General features: G+C 44.1%; 1 protein-coding gene across 1 annotated transcript in view; it reads right to left on the bottom strand.

Moving 5' to 3' along the window:
- CALD1 (caldesmon 1) overlaps positions 1-25,249 on the bottom strand; it is a gene marked incomplete at its 3' end in the record, with an annotated part of 78,432 nt that extends 53,183 nt beyond the window's left edge. The window contains exon 1 of the mRNA XM_080701071.1: positions 25,194-25,249. Within this exon, the coding sequence (XP_080557197.1) occupies positions 25,194-25,246 (53 nt within the window). The 5' untranslated portion in view covers positions 25,247-25,249. The remainder of the gene's footprint in view (positions 1-25,193) is intronic.
- Positions 25,250-26,858: the final 1,609 nt, after the last annotated feature.

Below are 26,858 nucleotides of genomic sequence, written 5' to 3'. Positions count from 1 at the left end.
TCAGGGAAAGTGGTCTTGCAGACGTGCCTATGGGAGGGGTACCAGCCTGCGGGCACTGCTAAGTCAAGTCACATATCTAGTGTTTCTGAGATTCAGCTGTGTGGATTCTCAGACACTTCTCTAGACAGGCAGGGCTTAATGTGGGGAAATTTATGGGCAATGGATTTTCATAACAGGCCTTTTGTCATCTTTCCCTTCCCCCCCAAAGTGCCCTCTGGAGTTTTTCTGCTGCCACTCTCATTTTTTCTTAATTGGAAAAAGATTTACTATTCATTGCCTTCTTCCCAACCTTCCTTTCTATTTGTGTGGCATCACCTCCCATCTCTTCCTCTTCTCTGTGTCCCGCATCTCTCTTTAGAAGCAGATAGCTCGCCGGGGCGTGGTCGCGCACGCTTGTAATCCCCGCGCTTGGGAGGCGGAGACAGGAGGATCGCGCAGGTTCGAAGCCAGCCGCGCGCGCTGGCTTAGGAGACCCTGTTTCCAAATAAAAATGTAGAAATAGGTCTGGGAGTGTAGCCCGGAGGTAGAAGGGCTTCCAGGAACTCCAGTACCACCACCAAAAAAAAAAAAAAAAAAAAAAAAGCAGATAGCTCTAATGTACCAATAGATGAGATGCTGGGGCGTTATTTTTAACACTGTTAGCCAAAGAAGTGACTGTGATTCCAAGGAGAAAACATACGGAGGGTGGTGCCCCCTCCCTGGTGGCAGAGGTATTGCTCAAACTCATCCAGCATCCAGCTGGCGCTCCAGATGCTCGGCACGCTGGAATTGCGTAGTTTTATTTACAAGTGAAGGACAAACCTCATGTGGAGACAGGAAACAGAAAATGAAGGACCATATCCTGGATGTTTGGCCCACCGGAAAGAACCCTTAACTCTTGCAGGAGACTTGGCAGCCACTCATTGCTAATGGGTCCAGCCTCCCTACTGCTGGGACAGGAAGTCAAGGAGTCTGCTTTGCTCTGGACAGGTCATTGTCCTGTCTAGGAAAACCGTACCTAGGGCAGGATCTGCTCAAAGTGGAGGGAGGACAGCAGATGGTACTTGTGATTTGGTAAAAAGTTAGCCTGACCAAGCAAACCAAATAGAACCTGATTTCATGCTTAAAGACTGCCTTTGAATAAACAGAAGATCCCTGTAAAAATGCAAATGTTTTCATCGATAGGGTAACATTAAGGAAGCACGAACCCATGTTTGTGTGTGCTAACTGAATTAGAATCACCAACAGCTTGAGACTCGGGGAACTGAGCCCTTGAGAGGCCTGGGCATTAGGGAGGTTTTTGGACAGCACTTAAATGACTTGAAGGAACCCGTCCTAGATCAGAGGATGTCCATCCCAACAAGAGATTGTTAAAAGATGAGGCTTACGGGGTCTTTTGACTAGTCATTAGTAATAATCACTGATTCCTTAAAATTGTTATGTGACAGAGGGAGGAGTGGCTTCAGGAGTGGAGATTACAAACTTTAAGAATGCCCTATCTTCGAATACAAATGACAAAGTTACATCACTGGACTTGATTTCTGGGTCCCATTTTTGAGTATTTGTGGTACTGGGGATTGAAACAAGGGGCATTTAACCTGCGATCTACATATACCCTCAGCCTATCTTTTATTTTTAATGTAAATTAAAATTTTAGGGTCTTATTAAGTTGCGGAGGGCCTTTGCAAGTTGTTGAGGCTGGCCTCAAACCTGTGAACCTGTTGTTTCTGCATCCCAAGTACTGAGATTACAGGTGTGCACCACTACGCCTGCCTACTTTATGGGTTTCTAAACTTGTGTAGATTCTTCTCTCTGACCAAACCACTGAGCCATGTGAGACTTAGACTTTGAGAGAAGACAGTTCAATACAGACTGGTGAGCCTGGGCAGCAAAGGGGGTTGCAGGGAGCCCAGACTCTGAGCAGATGAGACGGATGACAGGCAGAGTCAGCTGGTGGCAGGCAACGCCCACTTGTGGTAGTGGGATTCTCCCTGGCAATGCTGGCTGCTCTAACCTGGACACTGACACCCGGATGGCTAGCACTGGGGCATCCATCCAATGGATACTGATAAAGCATTTTCTTTATTCAAGCCACTGGGGGAGGAATCCAAGATGAATAAAGGAGTTTATGATCTGGCAGGGAAGCTAAGATTGTGTAAAAGTGTATTGATAGTTGAATGTGAGATGTATCACAGGGGACTTATAGACAAAGTGACTTCAAGTATAGAGGGGGAAAAAATCCACAATTCTGGCTAAAGGCTCCGAGAAAGTTTCGTGGAGAAAGTGGCATTTGAGCCGGAACCCTTCAGATGGGTAAGGTTGGGGGAGCTGGTCGGCTGGAGAGGCCCTTTCTACACACACGAGAGCTCAAACGGCAAGGTTGCACGGTCAGGAAATACGGACGTGGAAAAGCAAACATTCCAGTTCGCCCGGGGTGCGGAAGGCTCGGAGAGAATGAGCGAAGCTCTGGTGGTGCATGGTGCAAACACAAGCACAGCTTCTAGCAACCGGGAAGGGCAGACAGACATCAGTGGCGCTGAAGGGGGAAGGGTGCTTCCATAGGCTCCGCCCTGCCAAAAGGAGCCCGAAGAGGCCGCACGCGTGGAGGCTTTTCTAAGTCTCTGTCTCCACACCAGGTGTTTCCTCTCACTCTGCAGCTTTCCTCAAGAAATAAAAGAAATCAGGGCCGGCTACCACCAACAAGAGCTCCATAAATCTTAGCCGCAAGAGGAGGCTGTGGTTCAGAGAACGCTACCATCACGTTAGAACATTTGCACGGCGAAGGATTCTTCCAGAAGAGCAAGCCAGGACTTCCAATTGTTCAGAATGGAATGTCGGCCCTCTTGAATCTTGCCACCTTCTCTGCTCTTCTGCACCATTTCATTCACAAAGTTAAACCCCATTTTCACACACTCTGCTTTGAGAGGCCCAGCGGAAACCCACTGCTGTGGTGAGGTAGGTGGCAAGATCTTAGGATCAGAGAAGAATGCTACTGGGAGGAATTCTTTTTTTTTTTTTTTTTTTTTTTAGTGGTACTGGGGTTCCTGGAAGCCCTTCTACCTCCGGGCTACACTCCCAGACCTATTTTATATTTTTGAAACAGGGTCTCTAACGCCAGCGCGGCTGGCTTCGAACCTGCGCGATCCTCCTGTCTCTGCCTCCCAAGCGCGAGGATTACAAGCGTGCGCCACCACGCCCGGCTACTGGGAGGAATTCTGGAGGTGACTTTCCTTCCAAGCTCTATAGTTAATGCACAGGAACCTGGGGCTAAGAGGTGAAGTGACTTACACAAGTAATTACAAGATTAGTACCGACCTAGGCCTCCACATTACCACCCCTGCCATCCTTTAACATGGCAGCTCCCTTAGGGTATTCTGAAAACTCGACATTTCTGCCACCTAAGCCAGGGACTGGCAGACTATGGCCTGCAGGCCGAGACACACCACAATCCTACTGTATTTTTTTATTTTGAAGGAGGATCTGAAGGTCTTGCTAAATTGCTGAGGCTAGCCTTGAACCTACAATCCTCCTGTTTCAGTCTCTTAAGTACTAGGATTACAAGCATGTTCCACCACCTCCAGCTTCTGTAAATAAAGCTTTGTGGGAGAGCAACGATGCTCATACTGTCTGTGGTTGGTTTTTATACTTCAGTGCTGGAACTAAGTACTTCTGACAGAGGTTACATGGCATACAAATTTGAAAATATATACTATTTGGCCATATGCAAAAATCTTGCTGATCCCTGGTCTAAATCAATGTTTCTTAAATTATTTTTATAGCGTATTCCTGTCAATTAAAAAATTAATCATGTACCACTAACATCTATATATAGGTATATGTATGTCTATGTAGTCATTTATTTATAAATTATATATATAATGCTACTTAAATAATTATAGACATTATAAAACACAAAAACTTAAAAGAGTAACAATGGAATACAACTATATTTAAAGCAATGTTTAATCTGTGAGTGTTCATAAAACCTTTATTATTTTGGAAAAATCTTGGTTTAGCACACTGTCATCAGTAATTGGAAGGTCTGGCTCTAAATTCAGTTTGTTTTAGCATTAAGTGTTAAATGACATCATAGCTTAACCTTTTAAAAAGCCCTTTACAACCACTATAGGGATTAGAATGGAGGTTTCTCCAAAGACCAGGAACAGAACCATCATTGACCCTGCTATCTTTCCAAAAGAACTAAAGTTAAAATTCTACAGTGACTCATGAGTACCCATGTTTAGAGCAGCGCAATTCACAACAGACAAATTATGGAATCGACCTACATGTTTGTCAACAGATGAATGAATTTTAAAATGTGTTATATACATACAATGGGATTGTACTGAGCCATAAAGGAGAATGAAATGATATCATTTGCAAGAACTGGACAGAACAAGAGAATGTTATGCTATACGAGATTAGCCAGTCTCAGAAAGTCAAGAGGTGTGCGTTTTTTCTCATATGTGAAGCTAGAGAGAAAATAGAAAATAAAAGGGCCTTTACAGAAATGAGGAGAGAGACCAGTGGAAGAGTGGAAGAGGACTGGGGAAAGGGGGTGGGGAGGGGAAAAAGGAGGATTATTGAAGAAAACAGTTCAAATAACGCTGTGCCCATACATGAGGGTATCGCTACCAGTCTCACTAACGTGTAGGGGAGCGGGGTAGGACGGGGTGGGGTTGGAGTGATGTGTGTATGTGTGTTTGTATCACTTTAAACCTTACTCTATGTATGATCGCAATGCACCCATAAAAGTATTTTAAAAATCCCCTTTAAAATGTGTGGGTACGGAGCCGGGCATGGTGGCGCACGCTTGTAATCTCAGCATTAGGGAGGCTGAGACCAGAGGATCGCGGTTCGCGGACAGCCTCAGCTATTTAGTGAGGCCCTCTGCAACTCAGTGAGACCTGGTTTCAAAATAAAGAATAAAAAATAGGGAAGGGGGTGTAGCTTGGAGGTCGAATGCCCCTGGGTTCCATCCCCAGACCCGCAAAAATAAATAAATAAAAATAAAAATAATGGGCACAAATGGCAGAAATACCTCATTGACCTGTCATGTAGAAGCATGATATTAAGATACAAACTCTCCCCTACCAACCATGCTTTACTTTGCCTAGAAGATTTACATCTCTCCTGATGTCAATCAGCTGTTTGTTCCAAGTCAAGCACAGGTGTTTTAGTTTTACATTTTTAATAGATTATTTCAAAACCTCCTGAAATGCTCAGCTTGGGAGATTTTAAAGTTGTGTGGAAAATACTTTTTCCAAGGTAAGGAGTGAAGATGTGTTAGCCTTGGTAGGTTTCATGTTCACATCCTTTTGGATATCCAAATCACAAAACAGAACAAAGAAACCCCTTGTATTCCGAATGAGTTCTCTACTGCCCGAGTTTCTTCTGAAGATGACAGTGTTCTAAGACTGTAGTGACAGTTGCTCAAGTCTGTGATCATCCTAAGAAACACTGACCGCACACTATAAATGACTGTATGATACGGAAATTGTATCTCAATAAAGCTGATTTTTAAAGAAGAAAGGCAGGCCCGGCGTGGTGGCGCATGCTTGTAATCCTCGCGCTTGGGAGGTGGAGACAGGAGGATCACCCAGTTTCGAAGCCAGCCACGCTGGCTTAAGAGACCCTGTTTTCAAATAAAAAGAATAAAATAGGTCTGGGAGTGTAGCCCGGAGGTAGAAGGGTTCCATCCCCAGTACCACCAAAAAGAAAAGAAGAAAAAAAGCAGTTACAGCCCCCCTATCTTGGGAACCCCACCTTGCTGGCAGGGGCAGGTGGAGCACGCGCTGAGAAGGCTCTGCCCCAGGTCTCAGCCTTTCCTTGGGCGTCCATTCCCAGCAAACTGCCTTCCTCCTGCAGCTTCTGCAGAAACCCCTCTAACTGCAAGTCCATTTCATGAAGGTTAGTTTAGGTGAAACTAGATAAGCCTCACCAACTGCACATCCGCTGAGCCCGCTCTAAGTAAACGGCCATGAATCACCGTGTGCTGAGTATACCGCGCCCTGCCGGCCGCCCTGTGGGAATGGAACACATGTTCTTCCCTTGGGACCAGTCACATGCGGCCACACATGTGGATGAAGGGGAGCTGCTGGTGTCACAAAGCACGTCAGCAAAGCCTTATTTATTTGTCTTTTCATTTTCTACTTTTTTTTCCCTTCCTTCCTTCCTTGCTAAGTTGCTGAGGCTGGCCACGAATCTGTGATCCTCCCGTCTCAGCCTCTCAAGTACTGGGATTACAGGTTTGCACCACCATGCCCATCTGTCTCCCTCTATACCTTCCTCCTTTCTTCCTTCCTTTTCTCCTCCTCCTCCTCCTTGTCCTCCTCTTCCTCTTTCTCCTCCGTGTATTAGATATTGAACCCAGGGGCATTCTACTTCTGAGCTACACCCCCAGCCCTATTTTATTTTTCATTTTGAAACAGGGCCTCACTAAGTTGCTGAGACTGGCCTTGAACCTGAAATCCTCTTGTCTTGGCCTCCCAAGTACTGGGAGTATAGGTGTGCACCATCACGCCCGGCTCTTGCCTTCTTTTCTTTGATCATGCTTCTGCGTATGGGGTTCTCCCCTCCTTTCCATTTCACCCAGGATGACCCCATCTATCCCTCCAGGACAGCTCAAATGCCACACTCTTCCATCATGGAAGTCAAGTGGAAGGAGACCTTTCCCTTCTTTGAAATCTCTCTGATTGTTCAGATGTTTAGCACATTTGCTTTCTTGTCATTATTTCTGTATTATTATCTTATCTCCCATGTCTGGTCATATATTTATTGAAAGCAAGAGTCATGTTGTTGTATACACTTTTGGCCCTCCTCCCACTATGCCTTGCATACAGTAGGTATTTAGTAAGTGCCTTTAGTGACCGCATTCAAGAAAGGCATATGAGATTAAGAAACGAAACAACAGCAGTCGTGAAGGTGAACATATCCCTGAATGTGGGGGATTTCACCAAGGGAAGAGGTGATCTCTCTAGTTTCAATTTTTTTTAACTATTAAGTTATAGAACAGAACCATATTAAACCAACCTAGGAATGATGGTGATGGCTTCAAAATTAGGCTTGGAGAGAGAATGGGCATTGGAAAAAAAATGTAAGAAATGGAATTCAACACTTCACACTGCCCTCAATTTCGTCCCTCTAAAAGTTGGAAGCCATTGCTGGCTATGAACTCTCTTGCCAGAGTTTGCCTAGTTAAGTACCTGGTACATCCTGCTCATTGCTAGAAAACACAAAAGTCTTAAAGCCTTTGTTATAAAGGTGTTTCCTATTCTCATGATACTTTCTCTGTAGATGGCATTATGTGGCAACTATATACAGAAAAGCCTTTTGAGTTCAGAGTTGGAAAATGTCTATTTTTCTTGTCAAGAAGAAACAGTTGCTTTTGGGCTGAAAAGATATTTGACTTTTCCTTTTCAGTCTAATCAATAATCGGGGCTAAAGGCAAACTGGGCGATCTGGTATTTTCCAATCAGACCGTGGACTCTGGCCTGCTCTCAGGAAGTGTGTGTGTGTGTGTGTGTGTGTGTGTGTGTGTGTGTGTGTGTCTGCGTGCTATCAGTCTGTCTCTTTTATCGTCATGAATCTAGCCTTGGCTTGCTCATATTCAATAGGGCAGAAGTTCTCTGTCTTGCTGCTGCCCTGGGGCATGACTTTTCTGTCTGTCATTCCCTCTCCTTCTTCCCTTGCAAATTTCTCATGTTTTTCTATATTCTCTCTCCCTTCTCACCGTCAAGCCGAGCGTTGGTTTAGGATTCTTGCAATATCTTTGGAAAGCAAAAATAATTCAGTACAAGCAGGTAAACTAAACACGTTTGATTTTGTCTGTCCTTTAGAAATATTTTCATGTGCTCTAGCCCAAACTGGCTCTGTCATTCAATGGATATTATAGAGATAGCCCCAACTAGCAAATGCCACTCTTTCATGGGCTGTTTCGTCACTTTGACATTTGATTTCAGAGTGAAGATTTTAAGTTAGTTTGATCTACTTTGTATGTGTGCTAAGCTCACTTTGGGACACAGCTAGATGGGGCCAGGGAAGTGATTTTGTTTGGTTCCAGACATCTGAAATATTTTCCCAGTTGATCAAAATATCAAAAGAACAGTTTGATTCTGTTATCTCAGAACACTATACTGACTATACATGTGGTGTTTTCTAGCCAGGTACTAGTAATTATAACTCCAAACTGACATTGTATTATGGCTTGTACTCTCTGGGGCTATACTTTGGGACAATGTGTTCAATGGTCCTTCATACAGTGGCTCCTTTTGAGACATTTCATGGATTCCTGAAATGTTAATAGCACCAAACTCTATCAAAATGTTATCATAATATATATCATGTTTATTTTCTATCATACCTATGATAAAGTTCAATTTGTAGATTCAACTCAGAGATGAACAATGAAACTAATAAGAAAATATAAAAATTATAATAATACACTATGCTAAAAGTTATTTGCAACTTATGAGCTGTCTATGTATGGAATTTCCCTTCTAATATTTCTGGACTAAGGGTGATTATAGGAAACTGAAACCAAGGGAGGGGAAAGTACAGGAGGGGGCACTGAACATGCCATTTTAATTGACCTCACAGAGAGCTTTGACATTGTTGTTTAAAAAATTTCAAATTTTTAAAATTCTCTGCTTAACCTTTTTTTTTAAAAAAAAAATTTCCTTTGTGTCTTTCACTGACTTTCTTCCTCATTCCTTCTCTGGCTCAACATACGCTGCCTGGGTAGTGCCTCTATATTTATAACCCGTCTGTCCGCTTTAAGGTGGCAATTCTCTAGTCTGTATTTCCAGCTCAATTTGCTCTCCTAAATGCCCCAATGACATTTCTTCCTCAATAATGGAATATCCATTAAGAAAGAAGACAGTACTGAGTTCTTCTAGACACCTTACTAATCCACACTTCTTCCAAAACTCAAAATTCCTCCCTGTGTCTCTATTGTGCTCTTATGCCCTATTCTTTCTGAAGATGAGCAGCAGTCATAAATTTCTGTCCACCCTAAGTACTATGTCCATGTATGAAGGTATCACTAACAACTCTACTAGCATGTACAGGGAGGGAGGAAGGGGATTGTAGGCTGGGGTTAGGAGGGAGCCGCATCAAGAGATGGTGCATATAAGAATGTGTCAGGTCAGTGTCACTAGGATGTATAGTTACACTGCACCAATAAATTTTTTTTCATTCTTTGGTCATATTGTCCCATCCTTATTAGATACAGCAATTTCACAATTTCAGGATGTGAAGTTGGCTTAATATTAAAAGAAAAAAATCAAAGAAAGAGGCATTTAGTAACTAAATTAAATGTCAAGGGAGCTTTCAGGGACACAGTAAACATTAAAAATATAACTCCATTACTTATGACTGTGAAACGGATACATGGCTTTCAACTGCTTGGCAGAGCATTCCCCTCCTTACGTGCATGGGAAATGGCATTTAAACAATACTTGTGTGTCTAGAAGTTGATTTTGGTTGAAAGCACAATTCTCTACTGTTGAGTTTAAAACAACTCCACGGAACCTTCTAAGCTGAGAAGAAACCTGCCTAACTTGTTTCATCCATATATATATATATATATTGTATTTTATCTAAAGGTTTCAAAACATCAGATAGAAAAAGAGCCCATCCTTCAGGGAGCTGGATGATATGACAGAGGAAGCTTTCAGAGTGGCAGATCTCAAGGTTACCAACCTTGGCCAAGCCCTGGAAACACTCTTAAAAGTCCCCCATGCCAAGTCTGTGCTCCAGACCAATTAAATAAGAATTCTTGGGGATAGGGGCTGGGCATCAGCACTTTTGAAAGTTCCCTAAGTAATTCCAATGAAGGGTTCCGGCCAGTACAGTTTTGACAAGAGGCAGGGCAGAGTCAATCCGAAGACAGACCCAAGCCAAGCATAGTGGCACATACTATGCTTGAGACAGAAGGATCACAGGTTCGAGGACAGCCTCAGCAATCTTAGCGAAGCCCTCTGCAAACTTAATGAGTCTCAGTTTCAAAATAAAAAATAACATAGGGTTAGGGGTGTAGCTTGGAGGAAGACTCCCCCTGGATTCAATTCCTAGTACCATCACCACCCCTAAAAAAAAAAAAAAAAAAAAAAAAAAAAAAAAAAAAAAAAAATTGAACCAAGAGATGACTCTACAGGAGGCAGGCATGCAGAAATGAGAGGGAAATAAATGAAGGCCCTGTCCTTATTGTATTAATGGCAGGATTTTTTGTTTCTTCTCCTTTAAAAAAGAAAAAAAACCCACTAAGGTAGTGCCTGCCTGTAATCCCAGTATGTGGGAGGCTAAGCCAGGAGGATCAAACGTTTGAGGCCAACCTCAGAAATTTAGTGAGGCCTTGTTTCAGAATAAAAATAAGCCAGGCCGGGCGTGGTGGCGCACACTTGTAATACCCGTGCTTGGGAGGCAGAGACAGGAGGATCGCGCAGGTTTGAAGCCAGCGCGCTGGCTTAAGAGACCCTGTTTCCAAACAAAAATATAAAAATAGGCCTAGGAGTGTAGCCCGGAGGTAGAAGGGCTTCCAGAAACCCCAGTACTACCAACAACAACAAAAAAATAAAAATAAGCCAGGTGTGGTGGTGCACACTATAATCCCAGTATTTGCGAGGCTGATACAGGAGAATCGCAGGTTCAAAGCCAGTCCCGACAACTTAGTGAGGCTCTCAGCAACTTACCAAGACCTTGCTTTTAAACAAAAAATAAAATAGGGCAGGGGGTGTAGCTCAGAGGTAGGACTCCCCTGAGTTTAATTCCCAGCACCACACACACACAAAAAAAAAAAAAAAGAAAGAAAGAAAGAAAAAGAACTTGGGGTGTAGCTCAGAGGTAGAATGCCCCTGGGTTCAATTCCCAGCACCAAAAAGCAACCCAAAACAAACAAAAAACAATTGTGGAATATATATCAATATTCATGAGCAAAAAGTAGGTGTTAATATCATTGTGCAGATAGACTGGTAAGTGAATAAACAGTGGTTAAATAAGCCGAGTGGTGTGTCCTGTGTTGGTAGATCCCATGTTCTCTCCAAACCCCAAAGTGCCCTGCATCAGCCAGTGACAGAGGACTTCACCTCTGCCCTCCACCTGCCAGCACGACCGAATATCACAGAAGCCCAGCTCCACCTTTCCCTGCCACGGATACACTGCGTCCCCGGGTATTCCCAAAGCTCCACAGTGCAAGAGCTGAGGAAAAACAATGCTTACCGTCTGCTTTACATCATTTAAACTGTAAAAAGAGAAAATACCAAGTTGGGAGCCAGCCAAGCCAACCAGGTACCTGCCAAACCACACCTTATCCTCCTCAATCAGCAAAAATACCCTCAGCGCCCGACTCCCCTTCTCTCACCCACAGGAGCGCCTCGCTGCCTTATTAGGACACTGGCAGAGCGCACTGCTCCTGTCTGAGGGCCCAGGAGTGGCTTCCACCACATGTGCACTTCATCAGACGCAGAGGGGAGCGGGCCTGGAGGAGGGGTGGCTGGAAAAGCTAAAGCCTCACTGTATGGAGGGGAATCCATTTGGGGCAGGCCACAAAATTACGCTTTGAGGGGAAATTTTTTTTTAAAGGCTAAACCAAAAAAACACAATCTTAATTTTTTATATAAAATGCATTTTTTTTTTAGGAAGGGTGTTTTTGAAACTTGGTAATGCAGTTAAGGAAAATGTCATTTGCACGCTCCTAGGGAGTTCCCTATAGAATAGCAAGTACCTGATCTTTGTTTTTAAGAAGGGCCGGGCTTGGGCTGTTTGCATGGCTGTCTCAGTTCTAAGATCTGGGCATGTACTTGAATCGAGAAGTGTCTAATGCATATATACATAGATACCTTCAGATACATATATGTATACATATATATAACTCTATGTTTCCTTCCTTCCTTAATTCCCTTTCTCTTTCCTTCCCTCCCCCCCCCTCTCTCTCCTCTGCCTCTTTTCCTTCCTCCCTCCCTCCCTCCTTTCCTCCCACCCTCTCTCCCTCTCTTTTTCCACCTTGTTTTCACCTAGAGTGAAATACAAACTGTCTCCCCTGCTACCTTTCTGCGTGTAGCTTGTGTATGGGCTACCTCCTCCGTGCCTTGGCGCTAGTCCCGGCTCATGCTTACTTCCTCTTCTCGCAGTGGACCACCGTCCAAGCCAGATTTTGTTCCCCCTACACATTGTTGGTACAACTGGGAGTGGCTTCCAAGTCAAAATGAGGCATCTCAGTATCACAGTCCGTGTCAGCAGGGCTGTCCTGTCAATCCCATCCTGTTTGGTGGCTAAGCCGTTTCTGGAGCCAACTCATGAACTCAGATGCATCCGAGCCCTAACAGATCGCAGCTCTTTACAAAGCGCTTTCACCACGCACAGGATCTCATATGATCCTCACCATAGTGGTGATGTGGGCGCTATTCCCATTTCTACTTCACAGTGGAGGGAAAAGGCGGGGCTGGGGACTTGCATTCAGCGCCAAGACATCAGTATAATCTTGGGCTTTGCTGACTGGTGTTCTCATCTGTCTCCAAGATGTCTAAGTACTATGTTCTGCTCAAATAAGGAGCACTGAAGGCTATAAAAGAGAACTTAAGTCTTAACTTCCTAACTTCCCCTAGGGGCCTCTAACAAAGGCTATCAGGGCCCTTTGGAGACTGTAGAAGACGCTCAAGGAATCACCTTACTCTCCTGAGATCAGGCGTTTTCTAGTGAACTAAATGAGAAATTTTACTTCTTGAAGTTGTAGGTTTGCCATTTCTAAGACTAAAATGCCAAATACAATAGCCATTGTCTATGTAAAAATAAGTAGTGATATGAATGACTTTTTCAAAAAAAAGAAGGTACAAGACCAGTCAAGTTTGACTTTGTTTTTTGTAATTTATTTTGTTTTCTATTTTTTTCAACCTTGACTCTGAGTCAGCAAATCAAACAAACAAGGATGGGTGCAGCGCTTGTTAGATCCTAGGCATACGCATCCATCCACTCCTAAAGGCAACACTGGATAGACACTGTGACTCTTATTTTACAATCTAGATGAGTGAACCCAGCACAGAGAAGCTAATCACTTGCCCAGGATTCTACACATAGCCTTTTAACTATCACCTGGCTGATCCCAAAGTCTGAGCTCTCTCTCTACATAGTAATGTAGCTCATTCATTTTTTCCAACTATCAGTTTTCTGATTTTTGACAGGACAGGATTTAGAAGTTAAGACTTGGAGCCAGGTGTGGTGGTGCACTCTTGTAACCCTAGTACTTAGGAGGCTGAGACAGGAGGGTCCAGGTTCATGGCCAGCCTCAGCTACTTAGTGAGACCCTCTTTCAGAATAAATAATAAAAAATCAGGCTGGGGGTGTAGCTCGGAGGTAGAATGCCTCTGGGTTCAATCTCCCGCACCACACACACACACACACACACACACACACACACACACACACACACACAGAGTCCAAAATTATGGAAAGAATTTACTTCCCTTTAATTGGCATACAAAAGTCATGTGATGTTAATAAAAGAAAATGAGAGAAGTTGCTAGTTTCGTGGGAGTTCAGATCTACTGGGGGAAGAAATTACACTCATGACCTCTTTTTAGGGCTCCTAAAGCAGTCTTTGGTCCCTTGGGTGGTTCTTTAAGGTAGAGTCACGCAAGATGAAAGACCATCCACCATCCCTTTTCTCCATCCCCTTTAACCCTATTCCTCCAGGAGGAGAAGCTTGCTCATCCGGCAGGATCTGATGTAATAATACAATCGCTGCCAGATTCACCCACTCAAAGACCAGAGGTTAGAGTTCCAAAAGACACACAGGGAATAACATTCGCTCAGTGTTAAGTTGGAGAGACCGGGGGAGCCAGTAGGAATCCATTACACACACCCAGGCAAGGGAGAGGTGGGCAAGTGAGTTCATCTCTCTGGCTTCCATTGCCTCATCTGTTAAAAGGAGGTGATAGTACTTAACTCATTGTGGTATTAAGCATTTGACAAATTAATAGATGCAAAATACATAGGTCAGTGCTTGGCATACAGTATGTGTTAACCATTTTTGTGATGTTATCGCTACCATCCCTTGTCATCTAGAAAATAGGTCCTATGGTTACAGGTTGTTCAAGGCACACTGTGTTTTTCCCAACCATAAAGGGGGAATTGGTTAGAAATCTTTTTCTAATTCAAGGTCTTCCTCAGGCTCCTTTTCATCAGTAATATTAACACCAGAGAAGGCTGAGAAATGTGGGATAAATACAGAGAGAATTTCTTATCTCTTCTTTGTACTCCCTTATTCCTCCTTTGTTTATTTCATTCCTTCTTTTTTCTTTCTTTTGAGAGTAGATGGGGAGAGTAGCAGCTAAAAATATCCAATAAATGGAATGCCTTTCATCTCTGATTCTCTTTTTAAACCCATGTCATTTTTTATTAAACATAGATGGACATTTATCAACAGAGAGTTTAATCTTCCCATGCCAGACAAGGCATGTGTCCTAGTGGAAAAGGATAATTCCCCTTGTCAGTTCTTCTTTAGGACCCAGCCTCCTGGAGGGTTGATAGATCAGGGCTCCATGTAGGGAGGTTGGTTCGGACTCTCACTTGGTCTTAAGACAGCAGCCTTTCAGGGAGGTACCCAGCTGTCTCCACTGGCCCAACATCCTTCAGACGGCTAACATTTTAGGTATACTCAGTAATCACCCCATGTACTGCTTATAAATTAAACTACAAAATGTCCTGTTAAGGCCTTAAAATCATTCAGTAAGGACTTGTCATGCATTGAGTTTTATGCACCAAAAAATAAGGTGTTGACAACATAACTCCCAGGATCTCTGAATGTGATCATATTTGGAAATAAAGACTTAAAAAAAGACATGGGGTAGATTCAAATCTAATATGATTGATGACCTTAAAAGTGTGTGTGTGTGTGTGTGTGTGTGTGTGTGTGTGTGTGTAAGGATCTGAACACACACCACAGACACAGAGACAGAGGGTAACTATGTAAAGGGATGGGTAGAACTCCAAATGAAGCCAGAGGATCACAGTAATGGTTCTACAAGCCAAGAAATGCCAGAGACAGCTGCCAACCTCCAGAAGCCAGAAAGAGCCCCTCACTCTGCCTCCTCACAGCTCTCGAAGGAACCAACCCTGCCTGTTACTGATTTATTTTGAAAATTTAACCTTTGTAAAGTAGTTTTAGGTCCAAAGCAAAATGGAGAAGATACAAGAGATTCCTCATCCATTCCTGTCCCCACCTGCTCACAACCTCCTCCACTATGGACATAAGGGTCCACAGTAGTGCCTTTGTTATAATTCATAAACCTTCAGTGACAAGTCACTATCACATGGCAGAGTCCACGGTTTCTATCAGGGTCACTCTTACTGTTGTACATCCCATGAGTTTGAGCAAGTATAGAATGACATGTATCCATAATGCATTTCATGGACTTCAAAACCCTCTGTGCTCAGCCTGTTCATCTCTTCTCCCCCGTCTTCCTCCTTTCTAACTTTTGCCAGCCACCGATCTCCTGTCTCCATAGTTTTGCCTTCTCTAGAATGCCTAGGGTTGAAATCATAAAGTAGGCGCCTTTCCAGAATGGATTCTTTCACTTAGTGCTATACAATGAAGTTCCCTCATGTCTTTTGATGACTTGGGAGCTCATATATTTTCAGTGTTGAATAATACTCTGTTGCTCAATGTGTCACCGTTTGTTTACCCACTCACTCACTGAAGGACATGAATCCATTCACCTATCAAAGGACAATCTGCCTGTTGTTCACAGCCAAGCCACCCATATGTGGTGCTTTGTGCAGGCAGCGCTAGTCAACTAACACAGCACTCAACTGAGGGACTTATGGCTCTCCTTTGTTATAGCCCACTGAGCCAAGAGTCTATCTGATTTATGGGGCGCTTTCATTGTTGTAACTTGTAGAGTTATTTTCTCACATGCAGTTTATACTTCTGCTGTGCTCCTTTTGTCCTCTGGAGCCGGATCCTGTACCTCTGAAGTAGGTTCACAGGACTTGACCTTAGGTCCCCAGGGCTGCTGGGTCACAGAGCCACTCCATTCCCCCGAGATAGGGCATGTTTGATTTTGTCTCCTTCCCAGCCCACCAATCTGGAGATCCAGGAGAGGAAGACTCATAATACTTCCCTGGATCAAACTGAATGTTTAAGTAAGATCAGAAATTAAACATTTATACAAGGAAAAGAGAGGAAGTAGAAAAGAATATTTCATATGGTATTAACCTGGGATGAGTCAATCTCTGACTGCAAGGTGAGTAGACATTATACATACTTCCTGGGTGCTCTTTGCTTGGTGAGGTTAAAAGGAGAGGCCTTGCTCACGCTTGGGTTTAGGGAGCTTTTGCCCTTTTGTGATCAGGAAGCATCTACTTCTCAGAAAGCTAACCAATATCAGAATGTTTTTTTCCACAATAGGCCTCTCCAGGATGCAAGAGGTTGGTGCAGCTTGTGGAGACCTCAGCAAACTTTCAAATGTGAAGATAATGATTGAACTCATTCTATTTAATTTAATCCCAGAAAGTCTATATACTAATTTCTGGATTGAATTGTGCCCCCCCCCACACACACAATAAGTAAACTGCAATCCTAACCCCCAACACCTCAGGATGTGACCTTATTTAGAATTAGGGTCTTTGGGGATGTAATCAAACGAAGATGAGGTCACTGGGATGGGATCCAATCCAGTAAGACTGATGCCCTTTGGACACAAACCCAGACATGCACAGAGGGAAGACCGAAGAGACACAGATGGAATGACATGTGAATCAGGGAAGAGCAAGTCATGTTGCCAGACACAAGCCCAGACACATCAGGGCTACCAAAAGCTGGATCAGGCAAGGAGAGGTCAAGGTGTCTGTAGGGCCTGACATCTGATTTCAGATGTCCAGCCTTTAGATTTTAGAGACAATAGGTTTCTGTTGTTCTAAGCCACACAGTGTGGCACCTTGTTATTCAGGTGCTGAAAAACAAATTCAACTCCTCAGAGTCACTCATGCTTTGGTGATTACCTAGAAGTTCCCCAGATTTCTCTCCCACACACCCGGTTCAAGCCAATACTTATCATGGCTAATTACTCCACTCCCTCAGGGGTTGAACCTAGGGGTATTCTACCTCCAAGATACACCCCAGCCCTTTATGTTTTATTCTGGAACAGGATCTTGCTAGGTTGCTGATACTCGCCCTGAGCCTGAGATACTCTAATCTCAGCCTCCCGAGCACTGGGATTACAAGCATGCACCACTATGCCTAGCTCTTTCCCTCTTTTTTGAGTATTTACTAAATGCCAGGCACTGTGCTATTTTACATATTTACCCCTCTTTGTTACAGATGAGTAAATTGAGAAATTCAGGGAGACTAAGTAACCTGCTCAGGGGCATCGCCATTACTGAAATGATGGGGTTAAGATGTGAACCCAAGCTTTTCTGGATTTTGAAGTCAGTGTTCTGAATCAGTGCTCTCCTCACCTGTCAAGAATCCTTAAAAGATTGGTGACATTTGCTGGCGAGCAAATCCCTACATCTTACTATATCCTTCCAATTGTCTCTGGTTTAGGCCAACTAAGAAAAGAAGTAATCCTGAATTTTGCTAAAAAAGTCAGTTTTTGCCAATTTCCTTTAAGATTACAGTTGGCCCAAGTATACCAGGGTAAATTCTCATTTTATGTAGTAAGTAAACGATAGCCAAGATCTGAGATGAAGAACTCTGGTTTTCTGAGACGTAGAGGAATGTTTTAATAAATACATGTCATTCCCAATTCTGCTGCCTTTTGCCCAGCCTCGGTCGCTTCCTGGGCTTAGTGACATCATGTCATTTCTCCTCTGGGGTCTCTGGGAAGAGGAGTGCTTGGAGGAAAGGAGACACCACATAGATCAAGCACTCACTGTGGTTCAAACACTTTGGTAGTTTCTTCAGCCTCCACTAAACCTGCAGGACAAATAGGACTCCCTTCGTTTTTGCAGATGGAGAAATAAGGCACAGTGAATTAAGCAGTCTGTTCAAGGTCATACAGGAATGAATGTGACTTAACACGGGCTCGGGAATCAGAATGCCTGGTCCCAGTCTCCCTTCTGTCAAGAACATAGGCATTAGTGTTGGGAAAGAGCTGGGTCTATACAACAGGGACACGGAGACTCCTCTCCAACCTGCAGGGACTACTGCACCTCAGGGGGATCACCACTGGAGAACAGATTATCCTTGCTAAACCATCCCTCTGCTCCAGCAGTCCACGGTCCCCATGCCTCTTGGCCTCGAATGACTCATTAAAAAGCTGTGTAAACATAGTCTTTTTAAATTCGATGGGTAGGCGTATCATGCCCATTTATTAAATAGCTGTAGGAATGATTTATACAGAAGCTACAATGGTCATGAAAGCAGCCTGAAGCTAGTTTTTAAAAATGGCTTCGATTTTATGTATGTTACGTATTTTCCTTGGAAATGACACAGTGTAGTGAGGCTCGGTGCCCTTTGTAGACTATGGCTAACTAGAATAAGTGATAACTTCACCTTCTGAAAAACAGAATTGGCCGGTTCATTTCCTTCTCTTTGGAGTAAATCTAGCCCTTATTTCACCACTATTTTATTTTCTCTCGGTTACATATAAAGTGAAAGGTAGAGTGATTTGGAGAATCAAATTCTAGAAAAGGTGAATAGAGAAATTTCTTTTCTTGCAGGATCAACGCTATAGTTTGGATCTAGAGTGTTGCCCAAAGGCCTGTGTGTTACATGCTTGGTCCCCAGCGTGTGGTACGGTTGGGAGGTGGTAGAATCTAGTTGGAAGAAGTCAAATCATCGGGGCATTGGAAGGTATATCGGGACCCTGGATTCTTCCTGTCTTTCTGATTCTTGGCTACCAGGAGGTAAACGGGCCTCTTCTACCGTATGTTCCTACCATGATGTACTGTGCTTTCACAGGCCCAAAGCAACAGGGCCAGATGCCATGAACTGAAATATTTGAACAAACCTTTTTTTCTTTTTAAGTTGATTAGCTCAGATATTTTGTTATAGTAACAGAAAGTTGACTAACACAATCAGCAAACACTCATGGAAAGGTAGACTCTAGGCAAGACACAGAAAGCTGATATAGCTGGCATTAATAACCTGTAGGGGGCAAATGTCTAGGATGGTGCTGACAGGAAACTCAGCAGGACTGGAAAGCAGCATTCATTTTCATCAACATTTGTGTGAGATGAGATTTAGAATGAAGTTATTAAGGAGACATGAAAGATCATTGAGAAAAGCACCATATTTTATCTATAAATTTATCACTTTAACTTTTCTTAATAAAATGATCTCCCTTACCAGTTAGTTTTGCTTGACATTCATTGCTTGTAATAAAAAGTAGTCTTAAAAAGAGTGGAAATTAGTGTTAATGAGTCTAGCGGGGAAGAGCAGATAACATCAACAAAGCACACTCCTTCACAAGTTGGCTCCTGACTTTAAAACTCACTGACCACCTAGTTGCTTCCTTGATGTTAAAACAGGAAAAGTACTTAATGAAAGAGGATGACCTGGCTGAGTTTCTTAAATACAAATAGTTACAATATCACAAACAAATGTCACTTTGAGGTTTTTGCTTATGAGTTTGCATCATACTGTAGCCTGTTTAAGGATCCCTGCCCAGCTCTATTAAGAACACATGGTCTCTGCTAGATGTTCCTCTGATATTAAATTTTAATTGGGAGTGGGGTGGGATGGGGAGGGAATACACTAAGTGAGTGTGCATGTATGAATGTATTACTTTCAAGCCCGCTATGGTGTATAATTATAATGCACCAATAAGATTAGTATAAAAATAATAACACATTTAACTAGGAAAAATAAGGTCTCTTGACAATAACTTGCCTTGGTTCTGTACCTAATATTCGGGTATACTTTTTAATGCATGTCATTACGCTGGGTGTCCGTGCTCACCCTGTGATTTGCACAGAGCTGGCATTTGCATCTCCGCGTTATAGCTGTGTTGCAGCAAGTTGAAGTGACTTTCTGGAGATCACAGAAGGAGCTCTGCTGGAATCTAGACCCTGACTCCCATCCACACAACCCTTCCCCTAACCTCCAGGCTGACCTCCGTATCCAACAGCCTGGGTGGTTCCTGGTTAGAAGGGCTTCTTAAGCTGCTATGAGTCCGCAGACCAGATAAAGGTCATCTGCTATGTCCCGTGGTTGTCAAACTTCAGTTTGTGACCTGTTGTCAGCTTATAAAATTTATTTAGTGTGTCATAACCAATAATTTTATTTATTTATTTATTTATTTATTTATTTATTTATTTATTTATTTTTTGTGTGTGTAATACTGGGGATTGAACCCATGGCCATTCTACCTCTAAGCCACATCCCTAGCCCTATTTCATTTTGTTTCTTAATTTTTTTTTTTTTTTGGTGGTACTGGGGTTCCTGGAAGCCCTTCTACCTCTGGGCTACACTCCCAGGCCTACTTTTTTATATTTTTATTTGGAAACAGGGTCTCTTAAGCCGGCGCGGCTGGCTCCGAACCTGCGCGATCCTCCTGTCTCCGCCTCCCAAGTGCGGGGATTACAAGCAAGCACCACCATGCCTGGCCTCAATTTTTTTTTTTTTTTTTTTTTGTGGCGGTACTGGGGATTCCTGGAAGCCCTTCTACCTCCGGGCTACACTCCCAGACCTATTTTTATATTTTTATTTGGAAACAGGGTCTCCTAAGCCAGCGCGCGTGGCTGGCTTCGAACCTGCATGATCCTCCTGTCTCTGCCTCCCAAGTGCAGGGATTACAAGCGTGCGCCATCACGCCCGGCGGCCGGCCTCATTTCTTAAAATTTGAAACAGAGTCTTGATAAGTTGCTAAGGGTCTCACTAAATGGCTGAGGCTGGCCTTGAATCCACGATCTTCCTGTCTCAGCTTCCCGAGCAGTGGGATTACAGGCGCACACCATCATACACCCAGCTGCGTAACCAGCATTCTTAAATGAAATAGAATAGGATGGAAAATATCAGAGGACAATATATACAGCAAGGGTAAATGCAGGGTCACAAGGAGAAATGAATTTCTTTCAAAAGGCCATAAGAAAAAAAGAGAACCGAGAACAGGAATGTAGATAATACTATTCACGTAGCTGTAGGGCTCCGACTGCAGCCACGGTCCTAACTGGACGGGACTGTCCGTGTGTGTGTGTGTGTGTGTGTGTGTGTGTGTGTGTGTGTGTGTGTCTGGAGATTGAACCTAGGGGCATTCTAACTCTGAGCTATACCCACCAGCCCTTTCTTTTTATATTTTATGTTTTGACACAGGGTCTTGCTAGGTTGCTGAGAGCCTCGACAACTTGCTGAGGCTGTCTTCAAGCCTATGACTGTCCTGCCTCCTCCCAAGTACTGGGATGATAGGTGTGTACCATCATGCCCAGATCGTTCTCTTATTTTTTTTTTCATCCATAAAAGTTAGTAACTTTGCCTTTCACCAGATGAGAGGCCTAAAAATCTCACCTTTTACAATCTATCATTGAACTCAACATGCCTCAAAAAAGGCCAATTTGTTATATAAACTAGCAGCCAGAAAATGTACATACTCTTTTCTTGGTAGGAGAGAAGGCCCTTTAACTGGACTATTAATTTCCACTTTGAACATATTCTAACTGAAGGGTTCTCTAGAAGATTACCCACAGGGAGATGTGCATTATCCTCTCAAGCATCACTATTTAAATGCGTGGCTTAAAAACTATGTTAAAGGTGATAAACCCCGGCAATGACAGAGTCTTTAAAAAGTATTCACAATCGCTGAATTATGGAACGAACCTAGGCGTCCGTCAAGAGATGAATGGATAAAGAAAATCTGGTACACATACACAATGGCGTTTTACTCAGCCATGAAGACAAACAAAACTAGATCCTTTTGAGGAAAATAAACGGAACTAGAGAATGTGATGGTAAGTGAGATGAGCCGGTCTCAGCAAGTGAAGGGCTGTATAGAGAAAACAAGAAACAAAAGTGCAGATAAATGAGGAGACCAGTAGACTAGAAGAAGGAAACATTCGAAATAATACTATGTCCATATATGAAGGTATCACTACCAATCTCACCAACGTGCGCCAGGAGTGGGGGAGTGGGCTAGCACCCGGGGGGGGGGGAGCGCCAAGGCTCTGTGTGCGTGTATGTTTTTATTAGTCTGAACCTCATGATGATGTATAATTGTGATACACCAATAAAAGTATTTATTTTTAAAAGAATGTAAACGAGTATACAAAATAAAATGTATTGCAATACTGATTTTAAGGCAGGGAAAAGGTAGTTTCCATAATCACTATCATTATTTACAAATTCAGCATGCTGGAGAATTGGAATGCCACGTTCCCGGATCACACTGGATAAAAAAGGTGCCTGTTCTTTTTACAAATCCAAATATTTCTGTGTGCGTTTCTTCCACCGTGTCTACAGAACCTTATAAAATGTGCCAACCACTCATTTCTCTGCAACATTTTCAGTTTAGTTCCCTCAAAAAGCAGTGGAATACACCGAATAACTTTCTCTATTTCCTGGATTCCATGCATCTAAAAAATGCATGTGCCCTTCCCCATTTGTTACAAAATGGGGTGCCAGAAGAAAACTTTGACCTTTCATCCTGAGGATATATAAAAGCAGATTTCTTTTTAAGATATATTCTCTTAATGGACTAAAACACAAATATTTACAGGAAACCCCAAAATCCAGACTCAAGTAAATTATTACGGCTTTGGGGAAAAATGATAAAAGTGGCAGTAAAAATATTAAACTGCAAAGGACAGAATCTCTCCATGATCTTACTCGGAACAAATGAAACACACCTTGAAATCTCAAGAACTGGCTCGCCATTCACACCTGCTCCTGAAAAGAGCGTGGCCCTTGTGTCGGTCCTGGCATTCAGGAATTTTAATGTGCCTCGTTAAAAAAAAAAAAAAAAAAAAAACAACACCCACTTCCAATCATGCTCTGTAGGTGATGAAACTGAGATAAATTATCTGACGGTCTGACGGAAATGCAAAGGAATTTCGAATTCATTTGGTTGGGCACCTGCTTTAGCATTTAGCCTAAGCATGTCTTGCACAGCAAAGGCACTGGGTGTTCAAATGACTGAAATGAACAGGGTATAAACTTAAGATGGAATGACTTTGGTTTCTTCAATAATAGAAAACTTAAAGAATCTATTTGGAGGGCTGGCAACATTCTGGATGCTGAAGTTCCAAAAATTCCAAATAGTTTTTTTTTGTTGTTGTTTTGTTTTGTTTTTTTGCCTTCAAATGAATTCCCAGCTGTTAGGAGGAAGCAGACATGTTCTCCTCTAAATTTAGTACAAGGCTAATACTAATAAAGGGTGGACACAGGTTCTTGGGAGTAGAGGGAACAGAGGAACTGAGCAAGCAAGGCTTAGGGAGGAAAGCAGCATTTGGTTGGAGCCTCGATGAAGTTAGAAGCAGATATGGAAAGTAAGGGTATTTGTGCCCAGTGTAGGAAGCAGAGTGAGCCAGGAGCTGGAGGTGGCGCTCATCTGGGAAGCAGCGAGTGGACAGATTTGGCTGGAGCCAGAGAAGGTCAGAATGGGGAGAAAGTCTGAATGCAGGGTGTGGGGAGCTCTAAATAATGTAGAGAGGAAAGCGGATATGGTGGAGATGGTGAATGTGGGAAGGGGGCTGATGTCGGATCAGAAAGGGGACAGAGACTGAGGCCAAGGACCAGATGGGAGGCAATTACCGTCATCCAGGTGGAAGGCAATAACCCCTGGGATTCAGGAAATGACGGAGTGGGTGGGGAAGAGTGAGGGCAACGTGGAGACGGTCAATGGATGGAATCACAGGCATGATGCAGTGGAAAAAGAGCTTGGTCCAGGTGCCGGAGGCCTGAGTGTCAGGGAGAAAGGGAGAGAGAGGGGGAGAGAGAGAGAGAGGTACTGGGGAGGGCAGCGCATCAGGGAAGAAGGGAAGGAGAGAGAAAGAAATGTGCGCTCTGCTGCTGACCAGTTACAAGGCCCGGCAAGCTCTCAATCTTCCATGAGCCTCAGTGTCCTTATTTGAAATGAAGGCGTTCAACAAGATCGGTGCTTTGCAGGCCATTCTGTGAAGCTGTAGGATTCTGAGGAAGTTTTCTGGTGGAGGGGTCCACAGGCAGGATGGAGGAGGAATAAAGAGTGGGATACAGCATGCGGTGGGCTGTGAATGGACAGTGGAGTGGGGATCTGGAGCTCTGGATCACAAACTTATTTAACTAGAACAACTCTACAGAATAGGATTCCTTGTAAAGTTAGATTTGATATTTGACAAAGTGCGTCAGGCGTGGGACTACAGAGATAACCTCTCAAGCTCGTGTGACCACACTCGCAGAGACTGGCTATCCAAGAAGCCTGCTCAAGTAATGGACTTGGGTCTCATTTTTTAGGACTCCATTGAGGGCTTCTGTTTATTTGATTAGCTGTTGCACAAATGCTGGGACAACTGGAACAACAATTGTCATTCTGACTCAGCGCCAAGACTCTCAAACATGGAAAAGACTCACTGAAAGCCCATTCGGTGAGCTCACTCTCACACCGCCGTGCCTTTCCCAAGACCCAGTAGGTTTTTCAGAGCTCATAAACGCCCATGTGGAAATGGCCCTCCCCGGGAGTACAGAGACCTGGCTTCCCCACCCGCTTTCACCTGATGTTGGGTGAGTGAAGTTACCCTGTGGGAGCAGCACCCAGCACTGCAGTGAAGGATCCTGGAGGCCCCTTCTCACTAGCGCTCACATCCAGGATTTCATGATCCGAAAGCCTCAGAGCCCGTGATCCAAGCAAGTCCCCGATCAATAGCATATGCTCTGGGTCACCATGGGTCCCAGTCAGATGGTCAGTGCAAGGGCTCTGGGCTGTTTACTTTAGGGATTGGGCAATGTGAAATCTCCTGTAAATGGATCAGTCTGTGGCAGAGGGCTCAGGTCTAAATCACCAGCTGCCATGATCTTCAGCAACACGTACTTTAGGAATCCACACCAGGAATACAGAAACGTGTACTACCTAAGGATAAATCGGACGAGGGTACCCAAAACATGGAAAACCACAGGATTAGAACCACTACTCCGTTGAGAGCAGAAAGTTTCTGGGCAGGTCTGAAATGCGAGCCCTCCTGCCTTCATGGGGTCTCTCTCTTCTCTCCCACTCCCACAATCTTTTTCTTTCTTTAAACAATTCTTTTGTTTAATAAGAAAAAAAGGAAAGAAAGAAGAGAGAAGTGGAAGAGACGAGGTGCAGACTCACTGGGAGAGCGCGGCCAGGCTGCGTCTTCCATGGGACCCAGATCCGCCCAGCATGTCCGCAGCTGGGGCCGCTGGGCCAGGCGGAGGGGTCGGCGGGCAGCGGCAGAGGTACCCGACCTGGCCAGGCGGGCAGCCCGGTGGGCGTCAGGGCGTGGGCCGGGCCCGCGGATGGGCCATGTCATCTGTGGCTGAAATGCAGCGTGCAGGATGCTCCGGGGTCCTCCCTTTGTGTTCACACTTTGGTCTGTCCCTGTGACGAAAGCCTGGGCTTGTCCTCAGCCAAATCTACTCCTCCCCATCCTCCCCTTCCACACAGGATCTTCAGAGCGCTGATTGTTATTTTTTACTGTAATCTCTCTAATAGAAGCCCATCCAATTTAGCTGGGAAAGGGGCGGATTGCTTGCAGATTTCCAAACTCTTCTTGCTGGGTCATAAGGGTCAGGATTCCCCAGTAGCTTTCCTGGTGAAGATTTTATATGCTTATCTATACGGAATAAACAGCTATACAAAAGCAGGAGGTCATTGGTTAAGGGGAAGATGCTAAAAGGCCTGTGCTGGGCATTTAGGGGAAACAGTTGATCGTGGTATTATTTGCAGGCAGACAATCTGACAAGATCCACAGAAATTAGCCCACTGATCCCGTGGTGTTCTCAGTTCCGTGGTGTTCTCAGGCCCTGGTCCCGAGCTCTGTTCTCAATTAGCATGGAAATAGGTGGGCTTCCAAAGCAAACAGTTCCCACTGAGAAATCAAATCTGAGAAACTCTTCATATCCCTTTTATCCAGAAAAGAGATATGGTATCAGAATTCAAGCCAAGTGTAAGAGATGAGGAGAAGTGCGTTCTGTTCCATGATGGGCTGGACTTCGGGTGTTAGGTGCTTACGCCGCTCAGAGGAACAAGAGCGACAGCCCTCCTGGAAACGGGGCTTTTCTGCACCCACGGCCCGGCCCTAGGGAGGTGATTTCATCAGCCAAGCCCTGCCAGGGAGGCTGGTCAGCCACAGCAACCAAATGCCAGCCCCTGAAGACGGGGTGGTGCGATCCTATCTGGAGATGACACCCCGTCTCGGCCTGAGTTATGAATACATTCCTTCACCTCTGACAAGCAATGAAGGCATTGGAGCCAGCAACTTGCGGGACTGGCTGTCAAATGAGCAGAACAACTCAGATCTCTTCAATGTAGAGAAGCAGCAGGAGTAATCAGCCTCTCCCGCGGAGCGCCACTGCACGGAATGAAAGAGGCCTTTGCGATCGACAGCTTCATGGCACATGGAGACTAGGAACATTTAAAAAACTCGGGTGTCGAGCCGGGCGTGGTGGCGCACGCTTGTAATCCCCGCGCTTGGGAGGCGGAGACAGGAGGATGGCGCAGGTTCGAAGCCAGCATGCCGGCTTAAGAGACCCTGTTTCAAAAATATAAAATAGGTCTGGGAGTGTAGCCTGGAGGTAGAAGGGCTTCCAGGAACCCCAGTACTACCAAAAAAAAAAAAAAAAAAAAAAAACCCAACAAAACTCCTGTGCCATGGAGCTGGGCTTCAGCGACCCCGTCGTGCTCAGCTTCGAGAAGTTTAATTCAGTTAGGGTAACAGCTCTCTCCACCTCAACTAGCCAGAACCTTCTGGTGGTTTTCTTGCTTAAATACTGTGCCGTCATCAAAGCCATCATT

The sequence above is a fragment of the Muscardinus avellanarius genome (assembly GCF_963383645.1).
Source record: "Muscardinus avellanarius genome assembly, chromosome: 9".
Taxonomy (NCBI): Eukaryota; Metazoa; Chordata; class Mammalia; order Rodentia; family Gliridae; genus Muscardinus; species Muscardinus avellanarius.
Note: the sequence above shows the minus strand (reverse complement) of the source record. Positions and strands in the feature narration are given on the sequence as shown.